Genomic DNA, 22468 nt, shown 5'->3' with positions numbered 1-22468 from the left:
AGCCCATCTCACAACGTCAAGGCGTCAAACAAGGATTAAATAGTTACTTCCTCCGTCTCCAAAATATAATAATTTCTAGCACTTAAAATTTATTCTAAAATATAATAATTTCTTCACCAATGTTTATTTCTCAACCAATCATAATCCTTCATCATTCATTTTTTTTCCTACCCTTCTTAACCAATCACAACATCTTCCTATTTAACTTTGGTTGTGTTTAGTTCCTGAAAAAAGTTGGAAGTTTATGTATGTATAAAGTTTTGGATGTGATGTAAAGTTGAAAGTTGGAGGTACTTAGGAGTGAACTAAACACGGCCTTTGGCTACTTTTTTAATTATTGTTTTCAACTCTAAAACTTTTTATATTAAGAGGAAGATAGTATCAAACAGTAAACGAATTAAAGTTTTTAGAATGAAAAAATCTACAGACGGCGATAAGGACGATGCAAACGACACGTGGTGGACAAGTTTGATAAAGAGTGGTGGTATAAATAAAGTGCAGAACTTTATTCGATTTGCAGGCTAATTCTTAGCAGGCACTCAATCTCTCCTGCTTAGGCCCTCCTCTTTCTCTTTCTTTTTGGTAATTCCAAATAATTATTATTCCTCTAGTGACTGCAATTATTTCAAAGCATCATGGACATGAGAAAATTCATGTAAATATACTCCATTTACTTTGCCGTGAAGATGGAGCATTGCATGGGACAAGAAAAGCTAGAAATTTTGGGTGCAAAAATGGGCCATGCCTAGCAATTGGTACTGCTTGTGTTTGGATCTTTAGGGGAATAAAAGTGCTCGACTTAATGATGCCGTGTCCTATTTCGATTTCGTTTCTTCATCAAAAATTAAATCCGGATTTGTTGACCTGGTCCAGGGTTGTGGTGCCGACTTTTTCTTTCTTTTTTCTTTTTTTGTGTCACCTAGCAAAATACTAGAATGGCTCAGGCTAGAATTTCCTTGTAAATTCGTTACTGGAATGGTCTTTGTGGTCTACACACTATGATTATGTTATGTGTGAGGAGGAAACTACATCAATGATGTTTTTAGGACTGCATAACTTGGTTGGTGATTCATCTTCTTTAATTTGAAGAGTATTGCTTTTACAAATTACAGATTTATTATGTCACAACAACTTTTCCAAAATTAAAAGAATTGGTGCGTTTGTAGGAATCTCAAGTGCCTTGTCCAGTTTATACAATTGCAGACTCCGATGGTTTCACTTTAATATTTTTTTGGAAAACAAAATGTATTGGCCACACGATTTTTTTTTCTGATTTAATTTTGAAATCGAGAGCGGATGCTCAGAAAAGCGAATGCCTAATGAGCATATGAATGTGTAATGCCTAATGAGCGAAAATCATTTTAAGTTTTCAAATGATTTTTAGCTATTCACATCCTACTATTTTGAAACATAGAGCAGTTACTAAAACACGTGAATGCATAATGGCTAGACACATTTGGTTGGTACAAATAACGGGTTATGAGCTTCCTTCTTTGATGAATCGATAAAATCGAAACGTTCAGATGGCATATATCCATTCACATACTGCTATTTTGAAATAGGGAGAGGGTAATAAAATATGTGAATACTTAACGGTTGCACATATCCGATTGGTACAAAGCTTATGGGTTAAGAGCTTCCTTCTTTGGTTACGTAAATCAACAAACTGAAAGATTCAAATGATATATAACCATTCGCATCCCACTATATTACTTCACCATTCCACCCACATTCTTCATCTCTCCCAGCAAATTCCATTTCAATCTATGTTACTACATATCTACTTTGTAGTGTCATAGAAACCTATGGTTCCCTTTGCAGGGGATGTTACGGAGAAATCACTAATACAAGATTTATAGACTTTTCTAGGTATCTCTTATCTCACCACTATATAATATTATTGTATCTTGTTGTTATAACCATGTTTTTATCATAACTCTGCTGGTCAACAACAATGTTAGAATTATCTATGTTTTACAATTATTTTCGTAGGATCTAAGGACGAGATATAGTGGTTTCTAAGGAGGATATATGCGACTACTGCTCCCTATTTCATTGTCATCATTAGTATTCTTGGATTTTTTTTCTCATAGTCGTGACTTTTTCATGCCATATGATTTATAATTAAATGATAAAAATATTAAATCATGTGATGGTAAAAAATATTAAATATTACCTCCTGTATTTTTACAAGCATACAAAGTGTACATGTGAAGGCATATATATTTACATGTAATGACATACCAGTTTAAAACATCAACTTATCATGTTTTTCACCTCAATATGAATCTGTTCAAAACAAAACTTCAAAAGGCATGCTCTTTTGTTTTATGAGATGTTGCAAGACAGTTGGCATGTGCTTGGCTGGAGTTTGTGGGCAGATTGGAAATGGTTTTGGTTAGGTCCATGGGCACAGTGAAAAACAAACAGAACAAAAGAGGAAGATAAAAAAAAGAAGAAGAAATACATAAGCAGATAAAGCCAAGAGCAAAGGAAGGACACAAAGTAAATAAAATAAAGTCCCCTGGGGTCAAATAAGGTAGACCCTTTACCAATGCAATCCTGACGTGCTTCACCTCACCTGCTCATTTTTTATTTCCCAAATTATAAAACCTTTTCTTTTTTGTTCCCCAAAGATTACGTGCTAGTAGGGGCGTTAAGAAAAAGGAAAAGAAAGAGAAGGAAAAAAAAAACGGAGAGAGAAAAATTGGAGAGGCGGGCGAGTTAGGGGAATTTACGTAGGAGACAAGCGAAATCCCTAAATTTTCTCTCCTCTCCTCGCGAGTTGTTTTGAGTGAGTTTCTGCGAGTGCTCTTGAGCTTCCATCTTTCCGCATAAGGCTTTTCAAGCTTTGCTCTAGCCTTTTTCTTTTTTTTTTGTTCAGATTATTTTCTTGCGGTTTGTTCTTAAGTACTCGCTAGTGTCCCTAATTTCCTGGTAATTTCTTGGTAATTTTTCGCTGCTTACTTTGCTCGAGCGGGGATCTGTGTTTCAGTGCTCACTTGCTAAATCCGAACCAAATTAAACCTTGGATTTTAAAACTCCTTCCAGCTATTTTTCCGTTTTTATTTGGGAAATTGTGGGTTTACCATTTCTTCCTCCGATTTTCTTTTCCATTTTCTCCCCTCATTTGAGCTTCCTTCTCACCCATTCCAAGAAATCACCATCCTTCCGCTGTAAAATCGTTGAAAAAAAAAATTGTTCCACAGCTTTGAGCAGCGCGGGGTTTATGGTGGTTTTTGCAGCTCTCGTCTTCTTCCTCAGCTCGCCTTGAAATTTCGGTCCAAGAAATCACTGAGCCGAGTGAGCTGCTGAGCTGAGCTTCTGCGAGAGAAGGTGTGGGAATGATGGAGGTGACTCAGGTGAGGGCGTCGTCGGAGATGGCGGGAGGAAGGGAGCCGTTCGTGCTGCCCAAGAGCCCGCCGGCGGCGGCGCCTGCACCGCCGCCGCCGTCGTCCGGCGGCATGCAGAGCGTGCGCATGGCGTACACGGCGGACGGCACGCCCATCTTCGCTCCGGTGAACTCCGCCCCGGCCCCGGCCCCGGCGGCGACGTACCCGCCCGCAGGAGGCAATGGCGCGGCGGCTCTCGACGCCGGCGAGCCGGTGGTCAAGAAGAAGCGTGGCCGGCCAAGGAAGTACGGCCCCGACGGCTCCATGTCGCTGGCATTGGTGCCCGTGTCCACCGCGGCGGTGGCGGCCTCCGGGCCTTTCTCGCCGGCGGCTGCCGCGAAGTCGCCGGACGCCGTGTCGTCGGCGCCGCCGCCGGGGGCGAAGAAGAGGGGGCGGCCAAAGGGCTCCACGAACAAGAAGCACGTGCCCTCTTTCGGAATTGGAGATATCGGTATATCACTATATCTCTAAACCTATAATACTATTCCATTTTTTGCTAAAGTTTTTTGTTATTTTGTTATGTTCAAGAAGAGGAGATGAAGTTTTAGAGGAAACTCATTTGGTTTTTCATTTTGTTATTGTTTGTTTAGAGGATAAAAAGTTACTGTCAGGAGTACTTAACTCTGCACTTGCTCAGGTTTTGCTGGCTGTTTTTACTAGATCTGAGATGATTTACTGTATGCAGATTATTGGTTAAGTGGTTAGGAAACCTTTTCTTTTGTTTCTAGCATGGAAGGGAACCCTTCTTTAGTGCAAAATTTGAATAGGAAAGTTTGGTTTTATTTTTTCAGTAATTTTTGTGCGACTTCGTGGTTACTATTTAGCTGTTACATTACTGAACTATGATTTTTATGACTGGTGTTTTGGAATGTGTCTTTTTCACTTCTTTTCGAGGTCAGTAAATGTGTTTGATCATTATTGGTTGAATTGCAATTTGCAGGGTCAGCAGGAGCTGGATTCACACCTCATGTTATTTTTGTTAAAGCTGGAGAGGTAAAGCAATGTTCAGTCTTTGCTTTCTGTTTTTTTCTTTTCATCCATCTACTTGCTTTTGGATGCAACATAGGACATTTGGTTGTTGTTGATTGTGTTGCTGTCTTGATCAGATTACTGGTTTTTATTGTCACTTGAGCACATACTAACACCTGGGCATTTTTTTATCTTGTAGCTATTAATTTCAATTAAATGTGTGAAAAAAATATAGTCTCATGCTAACATAGTTCCATTTTACATTTCTACGGGTGAGCTGTGTCTTTATGCATGGTGTATGAATGGAATTCTATCTTGTGAGATCTTAAGATTTTTTTTAACTACAGTACCCATTATCTTAGTTATTGTACTTTACATATCACAAGATTATATGCTATAGAAGCACTTGGCAAGTTTTGGTTGTGTGTAGATACAAGGATAAGGGTGCAGAAATCAAATATGGACAGTCTTCTAATTGGAAATGACTTGAATTCTACATTTCAGGATGTATCTGCAAAGATCATGTCATTCTCCCAGCATGGAACTCGTGGAGTATGCGTTCTGTCAGCAAACGGCGCCATATCAAATGTGACACTTCGGCAAGCTGCTACTTCCGGTGGAACAGTAACATACGAGGTATGTGCTTCTGACCGTCAGAAGATATCGAGAAAATCTATTTTCAACATCAAATGCAACCACTGCATAAGCTGTAAATACTAATACAAGAGTTTGTATATGGTAAAACTGTGGGTGTTAATGAATTATCTAGCTCGAGTTTTAGGTTTGTGTAGAATTACCACAGTGGAAATTCTTATTCCACCGTTGAAGAATAAACCAGGAAACCTTCTTATTTTCTGTGAACAGGGACGATTTGAGATACTGTCGCTGTCCGGTTCATTCCTTCTATCAGAGAATGGAGGCCATCGTAGTCGAACTGGTGGGCTCAGTGTTTCTCTAGCAGGCCCTGATGGTCGCGTCTTGGGTGGTGGAGTTGCTGGACTTCTGACAGCTGCTTCACCAGTGCAGGTACTCCCCCTTACATCAACCATAAACTTCTAGAAAATCTCTCTGTATGTAAGTTTGTTAGTTATAGTTTTATGATCTTGTCTATTTTTACTAACTACTATAGTATATGGTTTGCTGAAATTCATTCATTGTCTTGGACTTCCTTTGAAGTTTTTTGGCTTTCATGTAGTTTTCGATAAGGAAATATTATCTGAATGATGCTAGGTGGACATCTTTGGATTTTTTATAGAATATTTACTTTTGAAGCTGTAGCTTATGTCAGGTTGTTCTATCTTCTAAAGTGTGTGACACACTACTACAGAATGAACAATTATGTGTTACACACTATGTATAATGAACAATTACCATTCCTGTGTCCACAGATTGTGGTGGGAAGCTTCAACACCGAAGGGAAAAAGGGGCCAAAGCTGCATGCTCCTTCAGACCCAATGTCTGCACCGCTAAAGATGGTGCCGATGAGCGGGACGGGGCCAAGCAGCCCGCCATCAAGGGGCACATTGAGTGAATCATCGGGCGGCCCGGGGAGCCCGCTGAACCAAGGTGTCACGGCCAGCAACCATGGCCAGCCAGGGCTACCCAGCTTATCCTGGAAGTGAGCTCCTCCTCCTCATCATCATCAGTGACCAGACCTTGGTCCCGTCTGACCGCCGTAGAACTTGCAAAAGGAAATGTCGTGGCGGTGGTACTCGAGGTACTCCGGTGCGACGCCATGGATCCTAACTAGCCCCCCTATCTAGTGTAATGTCTGAACCTGAATCAGGGAAGAAAACTGTAGCCGTTGCATCTCTAGCTAGCTCTTCTGGTGTAGGTGCTGTTACTATTGGAGACTAGACTCAATGTGTTATTTAGGTGGTTAAATTGTTTTTTTTATCTTCCAGACACCGATGAAAAAGCTCATTGCTTCTATGTAACTATGTTGGCATGTTGCGGTTAGCTTGTGGCTCAGTTCTTTTACCTTCTGGTATGCTCTCTCTGTGTGAAGCTGAAAAATGTTCTGCACATTTTTCATTTTTCTCTGTTGCTGATGCTAACCCATTTGTCACTGTATGTCTTGCATTGTGTGACTGTCTGTGAAGTTGGGAGATCATGTGTTTTCGGTTGGCAAGGACATGCCAACAGAAGAGGCATCTCTTTTATGCCGCATCTCAGATGCTGATACTTTGGATTCTTTGGAACATTAGAAATTAGCTCAATTTCTACCAAAATCCTCAAAAATGAAAATTTTCAAAGGAGGTCATAGGTAGGATGAAAATGGTCACGAAAATTCTCAACCGACTGACTAAAGCCCGTTTCTTATTTGTACCTACCAAACCGTCGGAAATGGTAAAAGAAAAAGGAAAATGAAAATGGTAAAAATAGAAATGAATTTATGTGGTTATATTATATAGCCATGTTAAATTAAATATGTGATTTTGATTTTTTGATATTTTCTATTTTTCTAAACCATTTCTGTTTCCGAGAAAAGTATGGTTACTAGAATGGTCGAAGGACGAAGATGTTTTCCCAACCGTTTTCATCCTGCTGGCTTGTTGCAAGTTTACAAAGAGTACGTGTTCACTTGATGATTACGGTTTTCTGGAATACGTTTTCTGCGGGCTTTCGCAGTCGAAAGCGTACGGACCCAGGAGAGTTGCTGACTCAGCAGAGGCTGGGCTCTCTCCCACGACGAAACGAGCGGCCCACGAAAATTTCGCCGCGCCGCGGCCGCATCGGAGCCCTAGCCCAGCCGCCGGAGTCCGGCGCCAGCGGCGGCGAGGCGGCGAAGTGAGGGGGAGGGAGATGTCGGTGCGGATCAAGGCGGTGGTGGACAGGTTCGTGAAGGAGCTGCAGGAGGCGCTGGACGCGGACATCCAGGATCGCGTCATGAAGGAGCGGGAGATGCAGAGCTACATCCAGGAGCGGGAGCGCGAGGTCGCCGAGCGGGAGGCCGCCTGGAAGGCCGAGCTCTCCCGCCGCGAGGTCGGTGATGATCTGATGTTGATGATCCCCTTCCTTTGCTTCCCCCATCACTCCAAATCCGCCCCTGTTCTTTCTTCTTTGTTTTTTTTTTCTTTTCTCAGTTTTTGGCTTAAAAACAAGTCAAACAACTAAGCGGACAAGGATGTAATGCCTTATTAGATTTTTTTTTTCAGTAGTTTAGCTCCTATGCCGATAGGAATCTGACTACACTGCTAATGGTGAAGAATTTCATTTGGTGGAACTGCTGCCAAATGTGAAGAATATGCATATGTAGACTAGAGTGTATGAGTAGGATTGCCGTATTATTTATGACTACCTTCTCAAGGTTTCAATTTTTAAGGATGAATAGGTTTGAATCATGTTGTGAGAGAACAAAATCTTTCCTAGATAATCTAGACCTGTGGGTTAGTTCGTGGTACATTTGGGATCTTTCCTCAATAGTCATACCTGCTTCATCACATGACATGTACAGTTACATGAATTATATTATGTCAACCGAAGTTTATTGCATACATTTTGGCTTGTTTCTTCTTTACATGTTTTGTTGGCGTTCCTATTATCATGTCGTTTTGTCTCAGTAGTCAGTATGTTACCCTCCTCCTGTCCATCGATTATGGTGTGTCAGCAAGTCCCAAAAATGGCTGAATCCTTTCATAGTTCCATTCAGAGACTACTATTGAGATATAAGCAATATGGCTGTGTTGGCGGATTCTGATCTTAATTCATTTGGATAAATGTTTTGCGTATGGAAGGCTATGTTGTTGGTTAAGAGATTTGTTAAATGTTGTTGTTCTGACTGTAATAAGGTAATCCTATTTGATAGGGGAAATTTAAACTCCCAGTCACTTGATTCTTGCCTATCCAAAACAATCACTTGGTTCCATTCTGGTTAATTGTCAATTTGTCATGCCGAGTGATTTTGGACCCTGTATTAGTGCAGAGTGACCTGTTACCATTATATCTTTGCCAGATTAGTAGAAAGAATAAGTTGAGAACACATTCCTCTTTCAGATGGTTTGAAGCTTGAACAAACTTGTTTTCACATATAAGAGTGAACTATGCTTGATGATTTTACTCATATTTATTTATTCGCAAATGAAATGACAAACTTGTTTTGACAGATAGAGTGAACTATGCTTGACCTGCAGCATGACTTGATCCAATTGCATGTTTCACAGGCTGAGATTGCGCGGCAAGAGGCAAGGCTGAAGATGGAAAAGGAGAACTTAGAGAAGGAAAAGAGCGTGCTCATGGGCACTGCTTCGAATCAGGACAACCAAGACGGTGCCCTCGAGATCACTGTTAGCGGTGAAAAGTACAGGTGCCTTCGTTTCTCTAAGGCAAAGAAATGAGATATGAACTTAGGCATCGAGAAGTAGTTGTGTAAGACAGATTCATGGTAATGGTAAAACCTTATTTTGTTTCAAATTGGATTCTTTTGTACAGGGAATTCTGAAACGTGCGTAAACTCAGTAAAATATCCATAGTAGTTTGGCTACATGCCTTTCATACTTTCATATTTGTATGCATTTTGGGGGTAGTTCCCTTAACAGCTGCAATCAGGTTAAGATCATGGAAGCTTGCTTTGCCAGTTGATGCCTACTACTAAATCCCAGCTACTATGTTGTTAACAGGTGATTGCCAATTAGAGCAGCTATATATCCGTTTATGGGTACTAATTGTCTAATTGGCCAGAACATAGAACTAGTCTTGTGATACTGTGTCGGTATTCCAGCACTCTGTAGTCTGGAATCCTGGCTGCTGTTAAGAAGCTGTCATGGCCCCTCATTACCAGATGCCAACTTCTGAAATCCAAAGCATTGCCGTTCATAACCAATGATTTGGAAGAACTTGTTCTGATACTATATTATTATTATTATTATTCATCTCCCAGCCTTTTTTGTTCCTAACAAAGATCAAGCCCAGCAACTGGCACACTAATAGGTTTGATTTGATCAGGTCACCAAATGCAATCAAACAGCCTGTACTTCTGCTCTTTCCCAGCTTGATTATACGCATCCGGAAACAATGCCAATATGCCTCCCATCTCGGATAACAACGCTGTCTTTAGTTCCAAAATAATTATTCAAACTTCCAACTTTTTCATCATGTCAAAATTTTTCTACACGCATAAACTTTTAACTTTTCCATCACATCGTTCTAATTTTAACCAAACTTCTAATTTTGATGTGAACTAAACTCAACCCAAATCTTTTGTTTTAGCAGTAGTACTAACACGGATTAGAGCTCACAATAAAATTATTAAACTGCCTCTGGTGGTGGGCCCACCTGGCAGCTGGAGTAGCACCGAACAGGTCCTCCTCCCCGACGGGTGGGTCCCACATGCCAGCTGGTCCGGAAAAACACATTTATGATGATGTGAAGAGTTTATAAAATGGAAAACACGCGCGCACGAGTCGGAAGAGGAGAGGCGCGTTTTTGGAGATGGGTGCGATCGCGTACCGGAGGCTGACGGCGTGCGAGAGCCGGCGGCGAGGAGGGGGCGGCACGGCGGTGGCGGTGGCGGTGGCGGCGGCCGCCGCCGCGGCGAGGGCGTGGTGGGCGGCGGTGCGGCGGGCGGCGGCCGCGGGGCTGTACTGCGCGGCGGGGCGGCGGCGGCGCGCGGCGAGGAGGAGGCTCGCCGCGCCAGCGAGGTACGAGTACGACTCGGACAGCTACGCGCGCAACTTCGACGACGGGGTGTGGAAGGCGGAGGAGGGCGTGGTCTGGAGCGCCGGGGCGGCGGCGGCGGCGGTGGCGTCGTCGTCGTTGGCGGCGTGCAGGCACGCCGCGATCGTGCCATGCCCAGTGAACTCTGAATTGTTGATCCCTCTGTAACTGTAGCTTATGTTTAGCAATTGGATAATTTGAACTCTGAATTGTTGATCCCTTTGTAAATGTAGCTTATGCTTAGCAATTGGATAATTTGTTTAGGATTGATTTCCTGGAGGATGTTAGGCCAGTTTTGACTGCACCGTGTAATGCATTTTCAGTTTTTCACCCAAGAAAAAAAATTCAGTTGGATGGCCAAGGTTTGAAAAATGGATGGTTTATAGGGAAAAAAATAATAATGAGATTTAGATTTGACTATTTGAGAGTACAATTTTGGGCCTAAAGTCCATATCAGGAATTAATGACTGGACCTGTCATTAGGCTTTCTTAGACCATCATGGAGGGATGTACTCACGAACTAAGAAGGTGGTGATGTGCACGGTAGAGTCCAAAACAACAAACTAAACAATTAATTTATGCACATGTGGATTATTACGAAAATAATCTTCTGAGAAAACAAGAATTTGCTTCGCAAACGGTGGATTATGAACATATATGTTTCTAAAATATAAAAGATTCTATATCTTTTTCATAGAAAAAAAAGTCTAAGAAATGTCATTGACAATCATTCAATTTCAAGAAATGATATCGACGAGTGTGAGTGTCATGAAATGTCATCGTACAAACAACTTGTTCTATAAATACCATCATCATTAGGATTCCGTTGGTAACCCTCCGTTAAGTGCTATAGGATGAATGATGTATTTAACAACGCGGATGGTCGACGATAACATTTCTGAGAAAAGTCGCTTGTACAATGATATTTTACAGAACTCATACTTACCGATTACATTTTCTTAAAATTGGGTGCTTATCACTAACATTTCTTGGATTTTCTCTTTTTATAAATCAAACTATTATAAGTGCTACCAGGTTTTGTTGAGAAAAATATTATCATATGCTATATAAAAAAGTAAATTATGAAATATATTTCACAATAATTATTTTCATTTAATAACATAAATATTATTGTTATTTTCTAAATTTAATCAGACTTAAAATAGTTTAACTTAAACAAACATAAAAACCCTTATATGAAACGGGCGAATTATATTATAATAAACCTGCACTCGAGTGAGTAGTTTGGGCAGTCAATTTTATCAAATCCCAATACAACATGTTCTCATGTTACATATTTTCAATTTTAATAACTTCATACTTTCATAAACTCCAATGCAATAGTTATTTTAAAAATAAATTTATTTTAAAATAAATGTAACGAACAATAATTACTTTAAAATAAGTTTATTTTAAATAAATGTAAAGAGCAATAATTGCTTTAAAAATAAATTTATTTTAAATAAACATAGGAGCTAAAAATAAACTTATTACAGGTAGGAAAGGGAGTAAGGAAGGAGAGTAAAAACGGTCCATCCAGCTAGAGAGCCATCCAACCCAATTCCGTCCCCCTTCCATTTCCGCTTCCTCCCCCCAATTCAATCCCGCCGCCGACGCCCCCTCCTCCGAAATGGCGTGACGACCTCCGCCCCATCCCCCAAATCCCTCACCTCCGCACTTCAAAATTCCCCACCTCCACCGCCGCTATCCTCCCGCAACCTCACCAAATCCGGCGAATTCCCCCATCGACCAAACCCTAACCCTAGGTGGCCGGCCATGAAGGCGTCGATCAAGTTCCGGGACGACGACCGGCCGCTGGTGCGCGCCAAGGTGCCCGTCGGCGTCCTCGGGCTGCCGTTCCTCACCGGCGTCTCGGCCGGCGGCGGCGGCGACTCGCGGGATCTCCGCTTCGACCTCTCCACCGCCTTCGCCTCCGGCCCGGCGCTCCGCCTCTCGTACCGCCCCAACGACCCGCTCCAGCCCTTCGCGCTCTCCGTCCGTACCGGCCTCGGCCCGCTCGGGTCCCCCGCCCGCGCGCCGTTCGCCATCTCCGCCGAGTTCAACCTCCTCTCCTCCAGCCCGCCGGCCTTCTCCCTCCTCTTCAAGCCCCGCATCGGCGACTTCTCGCTCGCCAACTCCGTCATCTCCCCGCCCGCGTCCGCGTCCCCGGCCCCGCCGCTGCCGCCGCCGCCGCCGTCGCACAAGCTGACCGACCTCGCCAACGGCGGCGACGACCACAGGGCGTTCTCGTTCAGCGGGAACGGGTTCGCCGCGAACGTGGCCGCCGCGGGGAAGAGCGGCGGCGGGGTCGGCGCGCTGCTGTCCGGGATGCGCCTCACGACCAGGAGCGTGCTGCCGCTGTGGAGCAAGGCGAGCCTGCGGTTCCAGTGGGGGCTGCGCGTGCCGCCCGAGCTGAAGGCCGCCCTCGCCGACGACGGGTACGGCCGCAAGGCGGGTAACCTGGCCATCAACAAGTTGCCGCTGCTGGTCATGAACAAGATCACAATTGAGCACACGCCGCGGAATCCTCCACATTCCGATGCCGACAAGGGGAAGAAGAAGGATGCGCCGGAATTTCAGACTGAAGGGTTCTCGCTCGTCAAGAGGCAGCTCGAGGTGCTCAATGCAGAGAGCATCATGCTGCGGCGTACCGTGGAGGACCTGCGTGCCGAGATCGGTGGCAATAGAGCCGCCTCAATGCCCGGTAAAGGCGACGCCCGAAGGATGCCGTCGTCCCTGGCACCACCACCACCACAACCATTCCTGGCGAAGCCAGATCGCCACGGGAACGGCAAGGAGATGGTGGACAGTGGACCGAAGCCGGTGTCGAATGAGGCGAGCGAGGAGTTGAAGAAGGCACTGGAGGCTCGCCGGAAGTGAAGAAGTATCAGAATTTGCTGAAATTGCAACCCCCTGCAATACTGCAACTTGACATCGCTGCTTGGTTAAAATTTTGCGCTCAATAATACATTTGGTAGGTGCAGTTTGCTTCCCCAGGGAAGCAAATGGAATTCTCATAAGGTGATGTAATAATCTCGCCTTATTTTCCAGGCCGTTGCTTGTGCTAGACTGCTACTAGTAGTATTATTTATCTCCAATTCGCCATGTATAAACTCGCTCTTTTGTTAGTTGAAGTTTCAGCTCCATTGAGATGTATGAAACGCTTTAGTTTTCCAGATCATCCTTATTACAATTTCAATCCATATGATCATTATCTCTGTGCTTGTACCTTTGATCAAAGTTCCTAAACAAAAAATTGATGATAAACAGAGTGCCAGCTTTTGCATTCGGCATGAATGAATTTGAGAGTTTAGGGAATACTAGTTTGAAACTATGAATTCTGACGAGTGGCATGCCCTGTTCGTTCAAATCTTTTTCTTGTAACCGCACAGTGAAGACACGGGTTCAGCACGGAAGCAAGGACAGGTTCATTGGCGAATCATCAAGGAGGCCCAGTCAAACAGTTCACCCGTACCAATCCAACGCAGCCGATAATCCGGGCCAAAATTATTCAGATCCCACGTGTCAGCTCACGGGCTAATCCGCATCCTGATGAATTCTTGGCATACTTTATAGGATCATGCACCTTCAGGATCAAGCATTTTGTTGCCGTCCGTGTCAAAAAAGAAAGAAAGTGCACGGTCTGACTTTGCTTAGATCGTTTACACGTTTACTGTGAATCAATTTTTTTCTAAAAAAAACTTACTCCCTCTGTAAAAAAATAATAAACCTCGTACTAGAATTGGACATATTACAACGAATTGGATATAGAGACATATCCTAGTATAACGAATTTGTACATAATGAGTTTATTTTGGGATGGAATTATAGTACAACAAATCTGGATATGCTGAGTTTTTTTTGGTTAGAGAGAGTATTGCGAATCAAATTTGCGGTTTGGAATTGGAGCAAGAATTTTCCCCTATAAGGCCTTGTTCGGTTTAGAGGGGATTGAATAGGATTGTAGGAGATTGAGGGGGGATAATTTCACACTATAATAGGTGTGAAATAAATCTCCTCTAATCCCTTACTTATAGGGATTAATGGAACAAGGCCTAAGAAATGAACACGGTTTGTTGCGACATTTGCGTCTCATATATAGTACGGGATAATAGTATGCGCAATCAGGGGCAATATGGGGATCGTACAATAAAAAGAAAGGCAGAAGGTGGGCCCCAGTTTGAAAACAGCACGCTCGCCTTCTCCAAAACACCCCCCTGAGAAACGCGAAATTGTCTTTTGGGTGCGCGAGGCCGCCGCGCGCTCGAATCACAGAGGCAGAGGCTATCTATCCATCCCATCCATCTCTCCGAGATAAAAATCGAACAAAGAAGCGTGCGCGAGCGAGAGAGAAGAAAAAGGGGGGAAGCAGCCGCCGACGACGAGAGCACATGGCGGACGGATCGGACGGCCCCGACGTGTCTCCGGCGGCGGCGGCGGCGGCGGGAGGAGGAGGTGGAGGTGAGATCTGGGGGACGTTGGAGGAGCTGCTCTTGGCCTGCGCCGTGAGCAGGCACGGCACGGGGAGCTGGGACTCCGTCGCCATGGAGGTGCAGACGCGGAGCCCCCTCGCCGCGCGCCCGGGCCTCACGCCCACCAGCTGCCGCCTCCGGTTCCGCCACCTCCACCGCCGCTTCTCCGTCGGCGGGGCGGCGGAGGAGGAGGACGACGACGAGGAGGCGGAGGAGGGTGGCCCCGACGCCTCCGCCGCGGACGGGTGGATGGACGAGCTCCGCCGCCTCCGCGTCGCCGAGCTCCGCCGCGAGGTCGAGCGATGCGATCTCTCCATCGGGTAAAAAACACTAAAACACCAGAAGAAAAAAAAAATCTAATCACCAAATTCTCTTTCAAAAAGCCTCTAAACCGCGCGTTTCATGAGCCGTCTGATGCTGATCTCTCGGTCTCCAATTATTGAATTCTTATTAAATAAATAAATAACTATTTTATTATTATTATTTTCATGTCTCAGGACGCTGCAGACGAAAGTGAAGCGGCTGAGAGAGGAGAGAGAACAAAGCATCCACGGCGGCGGCGGCGGCGAGGGGAAGCCGGAGACGGCGAACGGCGACGAGCGGCTGTCGAGCGAGGAGCCCGGCCGGTCGTGCAGGGAGTCCAATTCCACAGATCTGAAACCCGCGGCGCGCGCCGGTGACCATAGCGTCAAGGCGGAGGAGGAAGACGAGGACGCGGCGGCGGCGAAGCAGCAGGCCTCCGGCGAGTCGGTGGCCGCGTCGAAGGAGAGCAGCGACCTGCGGAGCTCGGCCAGCCTGCGCCGCCGCCGCCGCCACAAGCCCGGCGCCGACGAGGACGCCGACGGCGAGGAGGCCTCCGCGCTGCGGCCGCCCTCGCAGTCGCCGTCGTCGTCGTCGTCGTCGCAGCCGCTCGCCGCGCTGCTCGACACGTTCGCCGCCAGGTTCGGTCCCCTGCTCGAGCGGCTGCACGAAAGCCAGGTAAAAATGAATTTTACCGCTCATTTACAATTTACCCTTTTTACCCTTTGTTTTTTACCGCCGCCGGTCAAAAGTTAGGGGAGGGGTAAAGCGGGGAATTTCAAACGATATGTCAGAGGGTGGGACCCACCCGTAATTAACGGGGTGTCCTCTTGATTATTATGGATTAGATTAGGGCCACGCATGTGGCATGATGACATAGCACTAGCACTAATCCGAATTACGTGACCAGAAAAAATCGTGTGCGTCATCGCTTGCTTATGAATTCGGGTTGGTTTGTTGTGTGGTAGGTAGGTGAGACGCATGTGCACACCTCATATTTTTTGTGTCCTACGAACGAACGCGAAAGTTTCAAATCGGATTAGCTCATGGTGAATTTGAAAATTCCTAGTTTTTTGTTCGATTTTTGGTTTGAATCATTCTGCGTGGTTGGTTGGGTGCAGCGTAGCAATCAGTTGGGCGGGTGGGGTGCCTTCCAGCCAGATGCCCCCACAGATATTTTCTCCTTTTTTTTTCCTTTTTCTTTTTCTTTTTTTTCATTTTTTTAAAATTCACTTGCAGGAGAGCGACGCGTACCGTGGCGCGATCAGGCGCCACGTGGACATCGAGATGGTGCGGCGGAGGCTGGACGCGTCGCCGGCGGGTGGCGGCGGCGGCGCCGCCGCTGCCGCCGAGTTCTACCGCGACCTCCTGCTGCTCTGCGCCAACGCGCTCGTCTTCTTCCCGCGCGCCGGGCCGGAGCGCGGCGCCGCCGCGGAGGCCCGCGCGCTCGTGTACTCGTCGCTCCGCCTCCGCGAGCCGAAGCAGGAGCCTGGCACCGCCGCCGCCGCCGCGGTGGCGGCGGCGGCAGGGTCCCCTCCGGCTGAGGATACGCGGAGAGCTGAGGGCGTCGTCTCCGTCGGCGGCGGCGGCGGCGGCGCTGGCATCGTCGGGTCGCTGATCGAGAAGGGAGGGAAGCCGCTCATCGTTTGCCGGAAGCGGAGCTCCATCGCTAAGGCCGCGGCGGCGGCGAAGAAGGAGGAGAGCGCGGAGAAGGGTGAGGCCGCCGAGGAAGGGGAGGGGAGCGACGACGGCGAGAAGAAGGTCTCCGTGTCGGCGTCAGCGAGCAAGGACAAGGCGTGGGGGTTGAGGACGAAGAAAGGCCGCGGCCCCGGCAAGAACTCGGCCAGCGTCGGCGGCCGGAAAATGGCCAAGCTCTCGGAAGCGACGGAGGCGGCGACCGACGGAAGCAAGAAGCCCGACAAGAAGATCGCCGCCGACGCAGCCACGCCCGCCAAGAAGCGGAACGCCGTGGACTTCCTCAAACGGCTAAACCAGGGCTCGTCGCCGTCGAAGAAGAAGAAGAAAGGCTCACCAATGGGGACACGGAAGCGTGCTGCGGCGGCGACGTCGCCGGAGCAGCCGCAGAAGACGCGTAAGGGGCCCGGCAGGAAGGATGCCGGCCGCGGCGGCTCCAAGAAGGGCGGCAAGAGCGCCACGCCGAAGAGAAGCGTGGGGCGGCCACCGTCGAAGCGAGGTGCCGCCGCCGCAACGGCGACGCCGCCGTCGAAGAGGGCCAAGGTGAACCGGTCGGAGAAGACGGCGGCGACGGCGACGGCGGCGAAGCGGGGTGGGAGGAGGTAGAAATTTGCCAATTTGGGGGTAGTGTAGTGTAAGCTAGTAGAACAGATGTGACCTGTAGCAAGTAGCAAAGGTGGATAGTTCAAGGTATGAGTAAATTACGTAGTTTTGCGTCTGCAGCATTTGGAGGCTAATGTATTGCATTCCGTAGTCGACTAACTGGTCGTCTGTGTTTGTAGCAACACCATTGATCACTTGCAAATTGCTGTTTGAATTTGTCGTTCCCCATCACCATGTGTTTGAAGCAACACCATTGATCACTTACAAATTGATGGTTTGAATTGATCGTTACCCATCACCAGGGTCTCACTCTCACATCGTTTGGTTTATTCCCTTCTCAATCTCAAAATTTTGGGTTTTTTTTTTGAAAGAAAAACAAATCGGCTTCAACAGTTCCGTATGCCCAAAATTGAAATCCACAACCACATTCATATTTCTCGCTCTCTACGAGTTTAGTCATGGTTGCTCCCTCCCACTCCATCAATCTCAAGGTGCTAAATTTTAGAAAAAATTTTAAAGATCGGCTCCAACAGTTACCCTATGAAGAAATTTAAAATTGAAATCCATAACCCCATGCTTCTCAGCTCTCCACAAGTTAGGCGTGCCCGCTCTCCGAAGGTGTTACTGTTCGCGGGAGGGGATCGGGGACAACTGCGCCCACGCAGGGATGGGAGTAGGCTAACGATTTTGTTGGTGTGAAAGTCGACCTACTTTTTTTATTTATTACTGGAAGATAATTTTTAGTTATCTTATAAAGGAGAATATATTCACACCTTGAGAATGCAATTCGTTATCCTTCTTTAAATGAGAGAAGGAAAAACACAAAATGGTGCATTGAATGAATGCAGTTAAAAAAAAATGCAACGTTGAAATCAAGATGAGAGGAAAAGAGAAGGAAAAAAAATAAAAGGTGCATTCAAAGAACACAATTCAGAAAAAAAAATGCAACGCTGAAAAGGAAAAGAAAGTTCTATGCACAATGCAGAAAAGAAAATGCAATGCTGAAAAGGAAAAGAAAGTTCAATGCACAATTCAGAAAAAAAAATGCAATGCTGAAAAGGAAAAGAAAGAAAAAAAAATGCAATGCTGAAAAGGAAAAGAAAGAAAAAAAATGCAATGCTGAAAAGGAAAAGAAAGTTAAATGCGGTGAGCGTGGATCGAACACGCGACCTTCAGATCTTCAGTCTGACGCTCTCCCAACTGAGCTATCCCCGCATTCATGTGCCCTAAGAATTAGATATAGTCTCTATAGTTGTTTACCTATCACAACCTGATCACTGGAAAGCAAGATACAGTCTTCGTTTTCACGTTGCATTCAGGTGGAGTTTACAAATCCTGCACTAGAGAGACAAGAAGATTGGAGATGGTGGCAAAGGGTTTAACAGTTTTGGAATGTTAATAGTCAGATTAGAGTTCCTTCAAGTCTGTTAGGGGGCAAATACAGCCACCGTTATCACTGAAGGAAAAGCGCTCTGCGCCTTGTGACCTGAACTTTTCGCAGCCTAAAGAAGAGGCCCTATCAGGGACATGTTCAGTACATCCACTTTTGGCATGCCAAATTGCCAATGCCCCATCGATGATTTTCTTTTGACCGGTGATCTACACAGGCGCTTCACAAACACAATCTTCAAAATCCAACACTTTGCCAGTTGTTACCAACAAGCAACGCCGTTCCTGCCCATGTGATCACCAGCAGAAACCATTTGGGCCCCGACAGCCATATCTTCTGTCATATAAAATGACTAGTTAGAATAATAGTTGATAGCTGTAACAAATTTGAGGCATCAGACAAGGACGACACAAGTGGGTGGCCAGTACTACGAAAGACTGACAAATTTTCGATCAAAACATACTGAGTCACATCCAAAATTTCTCAATGTTTGGGCAGAATTTGAAGTTCCAGGTTTCACTCTTTCTAATTATTTGGTTGTGCATTATAAAACCAAATATACTAATGTGGCTAATACTCATCACCCTTCAAAGATACTGTTAACAGTGCAAGTAGAGTCTGCCAGTAACTTACCACTTTCACTATCTGATGCATCGTCAAGTCTGGCTATAGCATCGAGTAATGACTGCTCCTGGTCCTACAAGGACAACCATTTGACCTCACAACTCTCAGACGAAGGATATCTATAAGGAGCTTTTCTCCATCATATATAATTCTGTAGAAAACTGCATAACAACAGACAAGCCAACTCACTTGCAAAAGTTTCTTGGCCTTTTCGATCTCACCCACATTTGGATTGGGTGAGATCCACCTCATTTTGTGTATAACACTTAATCTTCATCTTCATCTCACCTACATAAGTTTTAAACACCACCAAAATCTGTATCTTATTGAGAAAATAATTTTGTTCTTGCACTGCTTATTATCTGCTGAATCCAATTGATCTCTGGATGGCAGTAACTGATCGCTAACTGAATTCTGACTTGTGTACCTTGAGGCACATGTTGAGGCAATCTCTGCAGAATCCTGCACGGATTTGAGCGGTTTTATTGCTGCTAACACATGCATGTTGAATGCAGAACACAAGAACGTCCTTTACATGAAGTGAATAAACGAGAATCTGATGCAGAAGCTAGCACACGAATTTCATGGCGATTTCTATAGATATATGCAGGTGGTCAAGTTCAGTGCAGATCATCACAGTAGCTTGCATTGCTGCCAAAAAAAACCCTAAAAACCCAAGAAAATGGCCAATGCAACAGTAGTAGCCTCGTCGTGGATTCCACTGCTCTGCCTCGTCGTCGTCGTCCTGTCCGCCTGCACCGCCGTCTCGTCGGCGGTGGAGTGCAACGGCGACGACCGCGCCGCGCTGCTGAGGGTGAAGGCGCAGCTGGGCGACCCCGTCAGGCTGTCGTCGTGGCGGCCGTCGACCAACTGCTGCGCGTGGGAGCCTGCCGTGTTCTGCTCCGGCGAGCCCGGCCGCGTCACCGGGCTGGCGCTCTTCTCCCTCGCCGGCGTCGCCGCGCCCGTGCCGCCGGCGCTCGGCGAGCTGACGGGGCTCGCCGTCCTCCAGATCGCGTCCGTCCGGGGCATGTCGGGGCCCATCCCGCCCTCCTTCGCCAACCTCTCGCTGCTCGAGGACCTCGACATCACCGGCACCTCCATCTCCGGCCCGGTGCCGGCGTCCTACCTCGCCGGCGCCACCAACCTCCGTACCCTCGTCATCGCCGACAGCAGGCTCGCCGGGCCGATCCCGCCGTCCCTCGCCGGCGACCACCCCAACCTCCGGTACCTCGACCTCAGCGGCAACTTCCTCACCGGCGCCATCCCGCCGGGGCTGGTGCACGGCAGCTTCAGGTTCTTGATCCTCTCCCACAACCAGCTCACCGGCGAGATACCGCGCTGCTACGGCGACGTGGACACCGTCGACCTCTCGCACAACCGCCTCACCGGCGACCCGTCGCCGCACCTGTTCGGGATCGCAGCGCCGGCGGCCAAGATCGACCTGTCGTGGAACGAGCTGGCGTTCGACATGACCGGGGTGAGGTTCCCGCACCACCTCAGGTACCTCGACCTCAGCCACAACCGGATCACCGGGAAGGTGGCCAAGTCGCTGATGGACGTCAGGCTGGAGCACCTCAACGTCAGCGACAACGAGCTCTGCGGCGAGATTCCGGCGGGGAGGTTCATGGCGGCGCACGGCGCGGATTGCTACGCTCGCAACAGGTGCCTGTGTGGTGCCCCGCTGCCTCCCTGCTGCGACGGCGGCCTGTAGAGTTTAGAGAGTAGAGTCAGAGAGATGGTAGAGCTCGATCTACACAGTGTGACAGGCATTGTACGTCCATTGCTGACTGGCTGTTGTTATATCTGAACTTGTCGACTGCTTTTGTTTCTGTGCTTTTGGAAGAATAATTAACTATTTGCCACTTGGTGCTAAATTATTTACCACTGGATCCACATGTCATAGACACATAGACAGTGAGTGACAAATAATTAATTGCTACATCTTAAAAGCGGCAAAAAGTTAAATGTCCCTTTTTGGAACGATCAATTAGGATAGGAAAGCCCAAACGTGGCTGTTGAAACCGTTCGTCGTCCACGAATATTTACATAGTAGACTCACCCCAACGCGGAGGCTCTTTCGGTGGGGCATTTAACTTTTTACCACTTTTAAGATGTGGCAAACTGGCAATTAAGAATTTGCCATTCATAGTTTATGAAATGTGGGTTCCTATATGCCTATAACATGTGAATCCAGTGACAAATTATTAATTGCCACTTGTAGGAGTGATAAATAGTTAAATATCTCCCTTTTGGTCTCTCTCAAAAACTATGCGACTATCTTATAAAACTACCATAAATTATTTTAAAAGAAACTTTCAAATGTAATCATAAAAAGAATAAATTTCATAAAACTACATGTATTTTGCACAAATCTATCACAAAACAAACTTATCTCACGAAACTATAGATTGAGTATCTCCCTTATCACATAATTATAGGTTTTAGCCTCTTGCTTGTAAAAGATACACTTTGGAAAAACAAATGGCATGGACATATTCCACAAGATCAATTTCAAATCTTATTCTATTTTGCAAAAGAAGACGACATGTCTGCACTCTTTAACTCACACGACATATCTGAGCTCTTTCACCTCCCTCTCTCAACTCATGCTGCACATTAGTGGTCTGAGTTACATTGCATCATACCGAACACCTCTCTAACCAGCAATCACGATCAATGGGTATACAATTGGAGCAATACGAAAAAAATATCAAAGAAGGTCCGTTCCCTCCTCTTCGCTCATCTACAGCCAGAAATACCAATGACACACGTCTGAAAGAGTAAATGTACTGCAAAACTTGAAGTATTTCTCTGGCTACTCTTCATGGATCGCTTAAACACAAGAGATCTGCTTCAAAGAAAAAAAATTCAAACTAGAGTGATAATTGTGATAGTTTATAAAATTTTGCCAAAAAAAACTGTGTTTAAAAGATAGGAGTATACCATAAAAATGAAAAGGAACGTGGTTCCCCTACATGTAGGCCCATGGGGACATTGTAGGCCGGAAGCCCAATGCCCTTTCAGCTTTGTCGGACCCTCCTCATGGGCTTCATCAATCATCCCCCAGTAAATTCCTGTGATCCTGTCCTTCCTTTCACTTCACCCCCCCTGCATCCGCATGTGACCGTGACGACGACGACTGCAAAAGAAACGAGACGAGAGATTAGCTAGCTCCTCCGTGATTTCCCCTCCTCTCCCCACTGTCGTCGTGCCGACCAAACTGACAGATCATTGGAGCCCTCCCCTCCTCCTCCACTGTTCGAACACGGGCGCGCGCGGCCACGCGCTGCCGCAGCAGCAGCAGCAAACCCACACCACTTCACGTACGCGTACGTACGCGCGCGCGCGCGTATGATGGTTGGTTTGAA

At 46.4% G+C, this 22468-nt stretch overlaps 6 protein-coding genes and 1 non-coding gene across 8 annotated transcripts; 6 read left to right on the top strand and 1 right to left on the bottom strand.

Annotated features, from left to right (window-relative positions):
• Positions 1-2563: 2563 nt before the first annotated feature.
• On the top strand, positions 2564-6320 carry LOC127784961 (AT-hook motif nuclear-localized protein 10-like). Of its 2 annotated transcripts, XM_052312387.1 has the most exons (6): positions 2564-2794; positions 3246-3843; positions 4333-4385; positions 4866-4997; positions 5226-5387; positions 5750-6320. In XM_052312387.1, exons 2-6 carry the CDS (start codon positions 3345-3347, stop codon positions 5981-5983), a joined length of 1080 nt encoding a protein of 359 aa, XP_052168347.1. In that variant the 5' UTR covers positions 2564-2794; positions 3246-3344; the 3' UTR covers positions 5984-6320. The 2 variants fall into 2 exon arrangements, with proteins under 2 accessions (XP_052168347.1, XP_052168346.1); XM_052312386.1 differs by having other exon boundaries at positions 2564-3843.
• A 699-nt stretch (positions 6321-7019) lies between these two features.
• LOC127784110 (uncharacterized) lies at positions 7020-8919 on the top strand. The gene is made up of 2 exons (XM_052311302.1): positions 7020-7346; positions 8525-8919. The coding sequence occupies exons 1-2, from the start codon at positions 7167-7169 to the stop codon at positions 8696-8698; spliced, it is 354 nt and encodes a 117-aa protein (XP_052167262.1). The 5' UTR covers positions 7020-7166; the 3' UTR covers positions 8699-8919.
• An 872-nt stretch (positions 8920-9791) lies between these two features.
• LOC127785457 (uncharacterized) lies at positions 9792-10369 on the top strand. Its single transcript, XM_052312908.1, has one exon. It carries the CDS (start codon positions 9792-9794, stop codon positions 10182-10184), a length of 393 nt encoding a protein of 130 aa, XP_052168868.1. The 3' UTR covers positions 10185-10369.
• A 1180-nt stretch (positions 10370-11549) lies between these two features.
• Positions 11550-13218, top strand: LOC127783561 (uncharacterized). Its single transcript, XM_052310751.1, has one exon. It carries the CDS (start codon positions 11793-11795, stop codon positions 12894-12896), a length of 1104 nt encoding a protein of 367 aa, XP_052166711.1. The 5' UTR covers positions 11550-11792; the 3' UTR covers positions 12897-13218.
• A 1025-nt stretch (positions 13219-14243) lies between these two features.
• LOC127785008 (uncharacterized) lies at positions 14244-17312 on the top strand. Its single transcript, XM_052312437.1, has 3 exons — positions 14244-14808; positions 14986-15466; positions 16028-17312. The coding sequence occupies exons 1-3, from the start codon at positions 14408-14410 to the stop codon at positions 17087-17089; spliced, it is 1944 nt and encodes a 647-aa protein (XP_052168397.1). The 5' UTR covers positions 14244-14407; the 3' UTR covers positions 17090-17312.
• Positions 17313-18228: 916 nt separating this feature from the next.
• TRNAF-GAA (transfer RNA phenylalanine (anticodon GAA)) lies at positions 18229-18301 on the bottom strand. Its single transcript has one exon. It is a non-coding gene; the product is annotated as a tRNA-Phe (tRNA).
• Positions 18302-19701: 1400 nt separating this feature from the next.
• Positions 19702-20954, top strand: LOC127785189 (polygalacturonase inhibitor 1-like). Its single transcript, XM_052312614.1, has one exon. It carries the CDS (start codon positions 19783-19785, stop codon positions 20809-20811), a length of 1029 nt encoding a protein of 342 aa, XP_052168574.1. The 5' UTR covers positions 19702-19782; the 3' UTR covers positions 20812-20954.
• The last annotated feature ends 1514 nt before the right edge of the window (positions 20955-22468 follow it).

Source organism: Oryza glaberrima, chromosome 9, assembly GCF_000147395.1.
Source record: "Oryza glaberrima chromosome 9, OglaRS2, whole genome shotgun sequence".
NCBI lineage: Eukaryota > Viridiplantae > Streptophyta > Magnoliopsida > Poales > Poaceae > Oryza > Oryza glaberrima.
The sequence above is the reverse complement of the archived record's forward strand: the minus strand, read 5'-3'. Positions and strand labels throughout refer to the sequence as shown.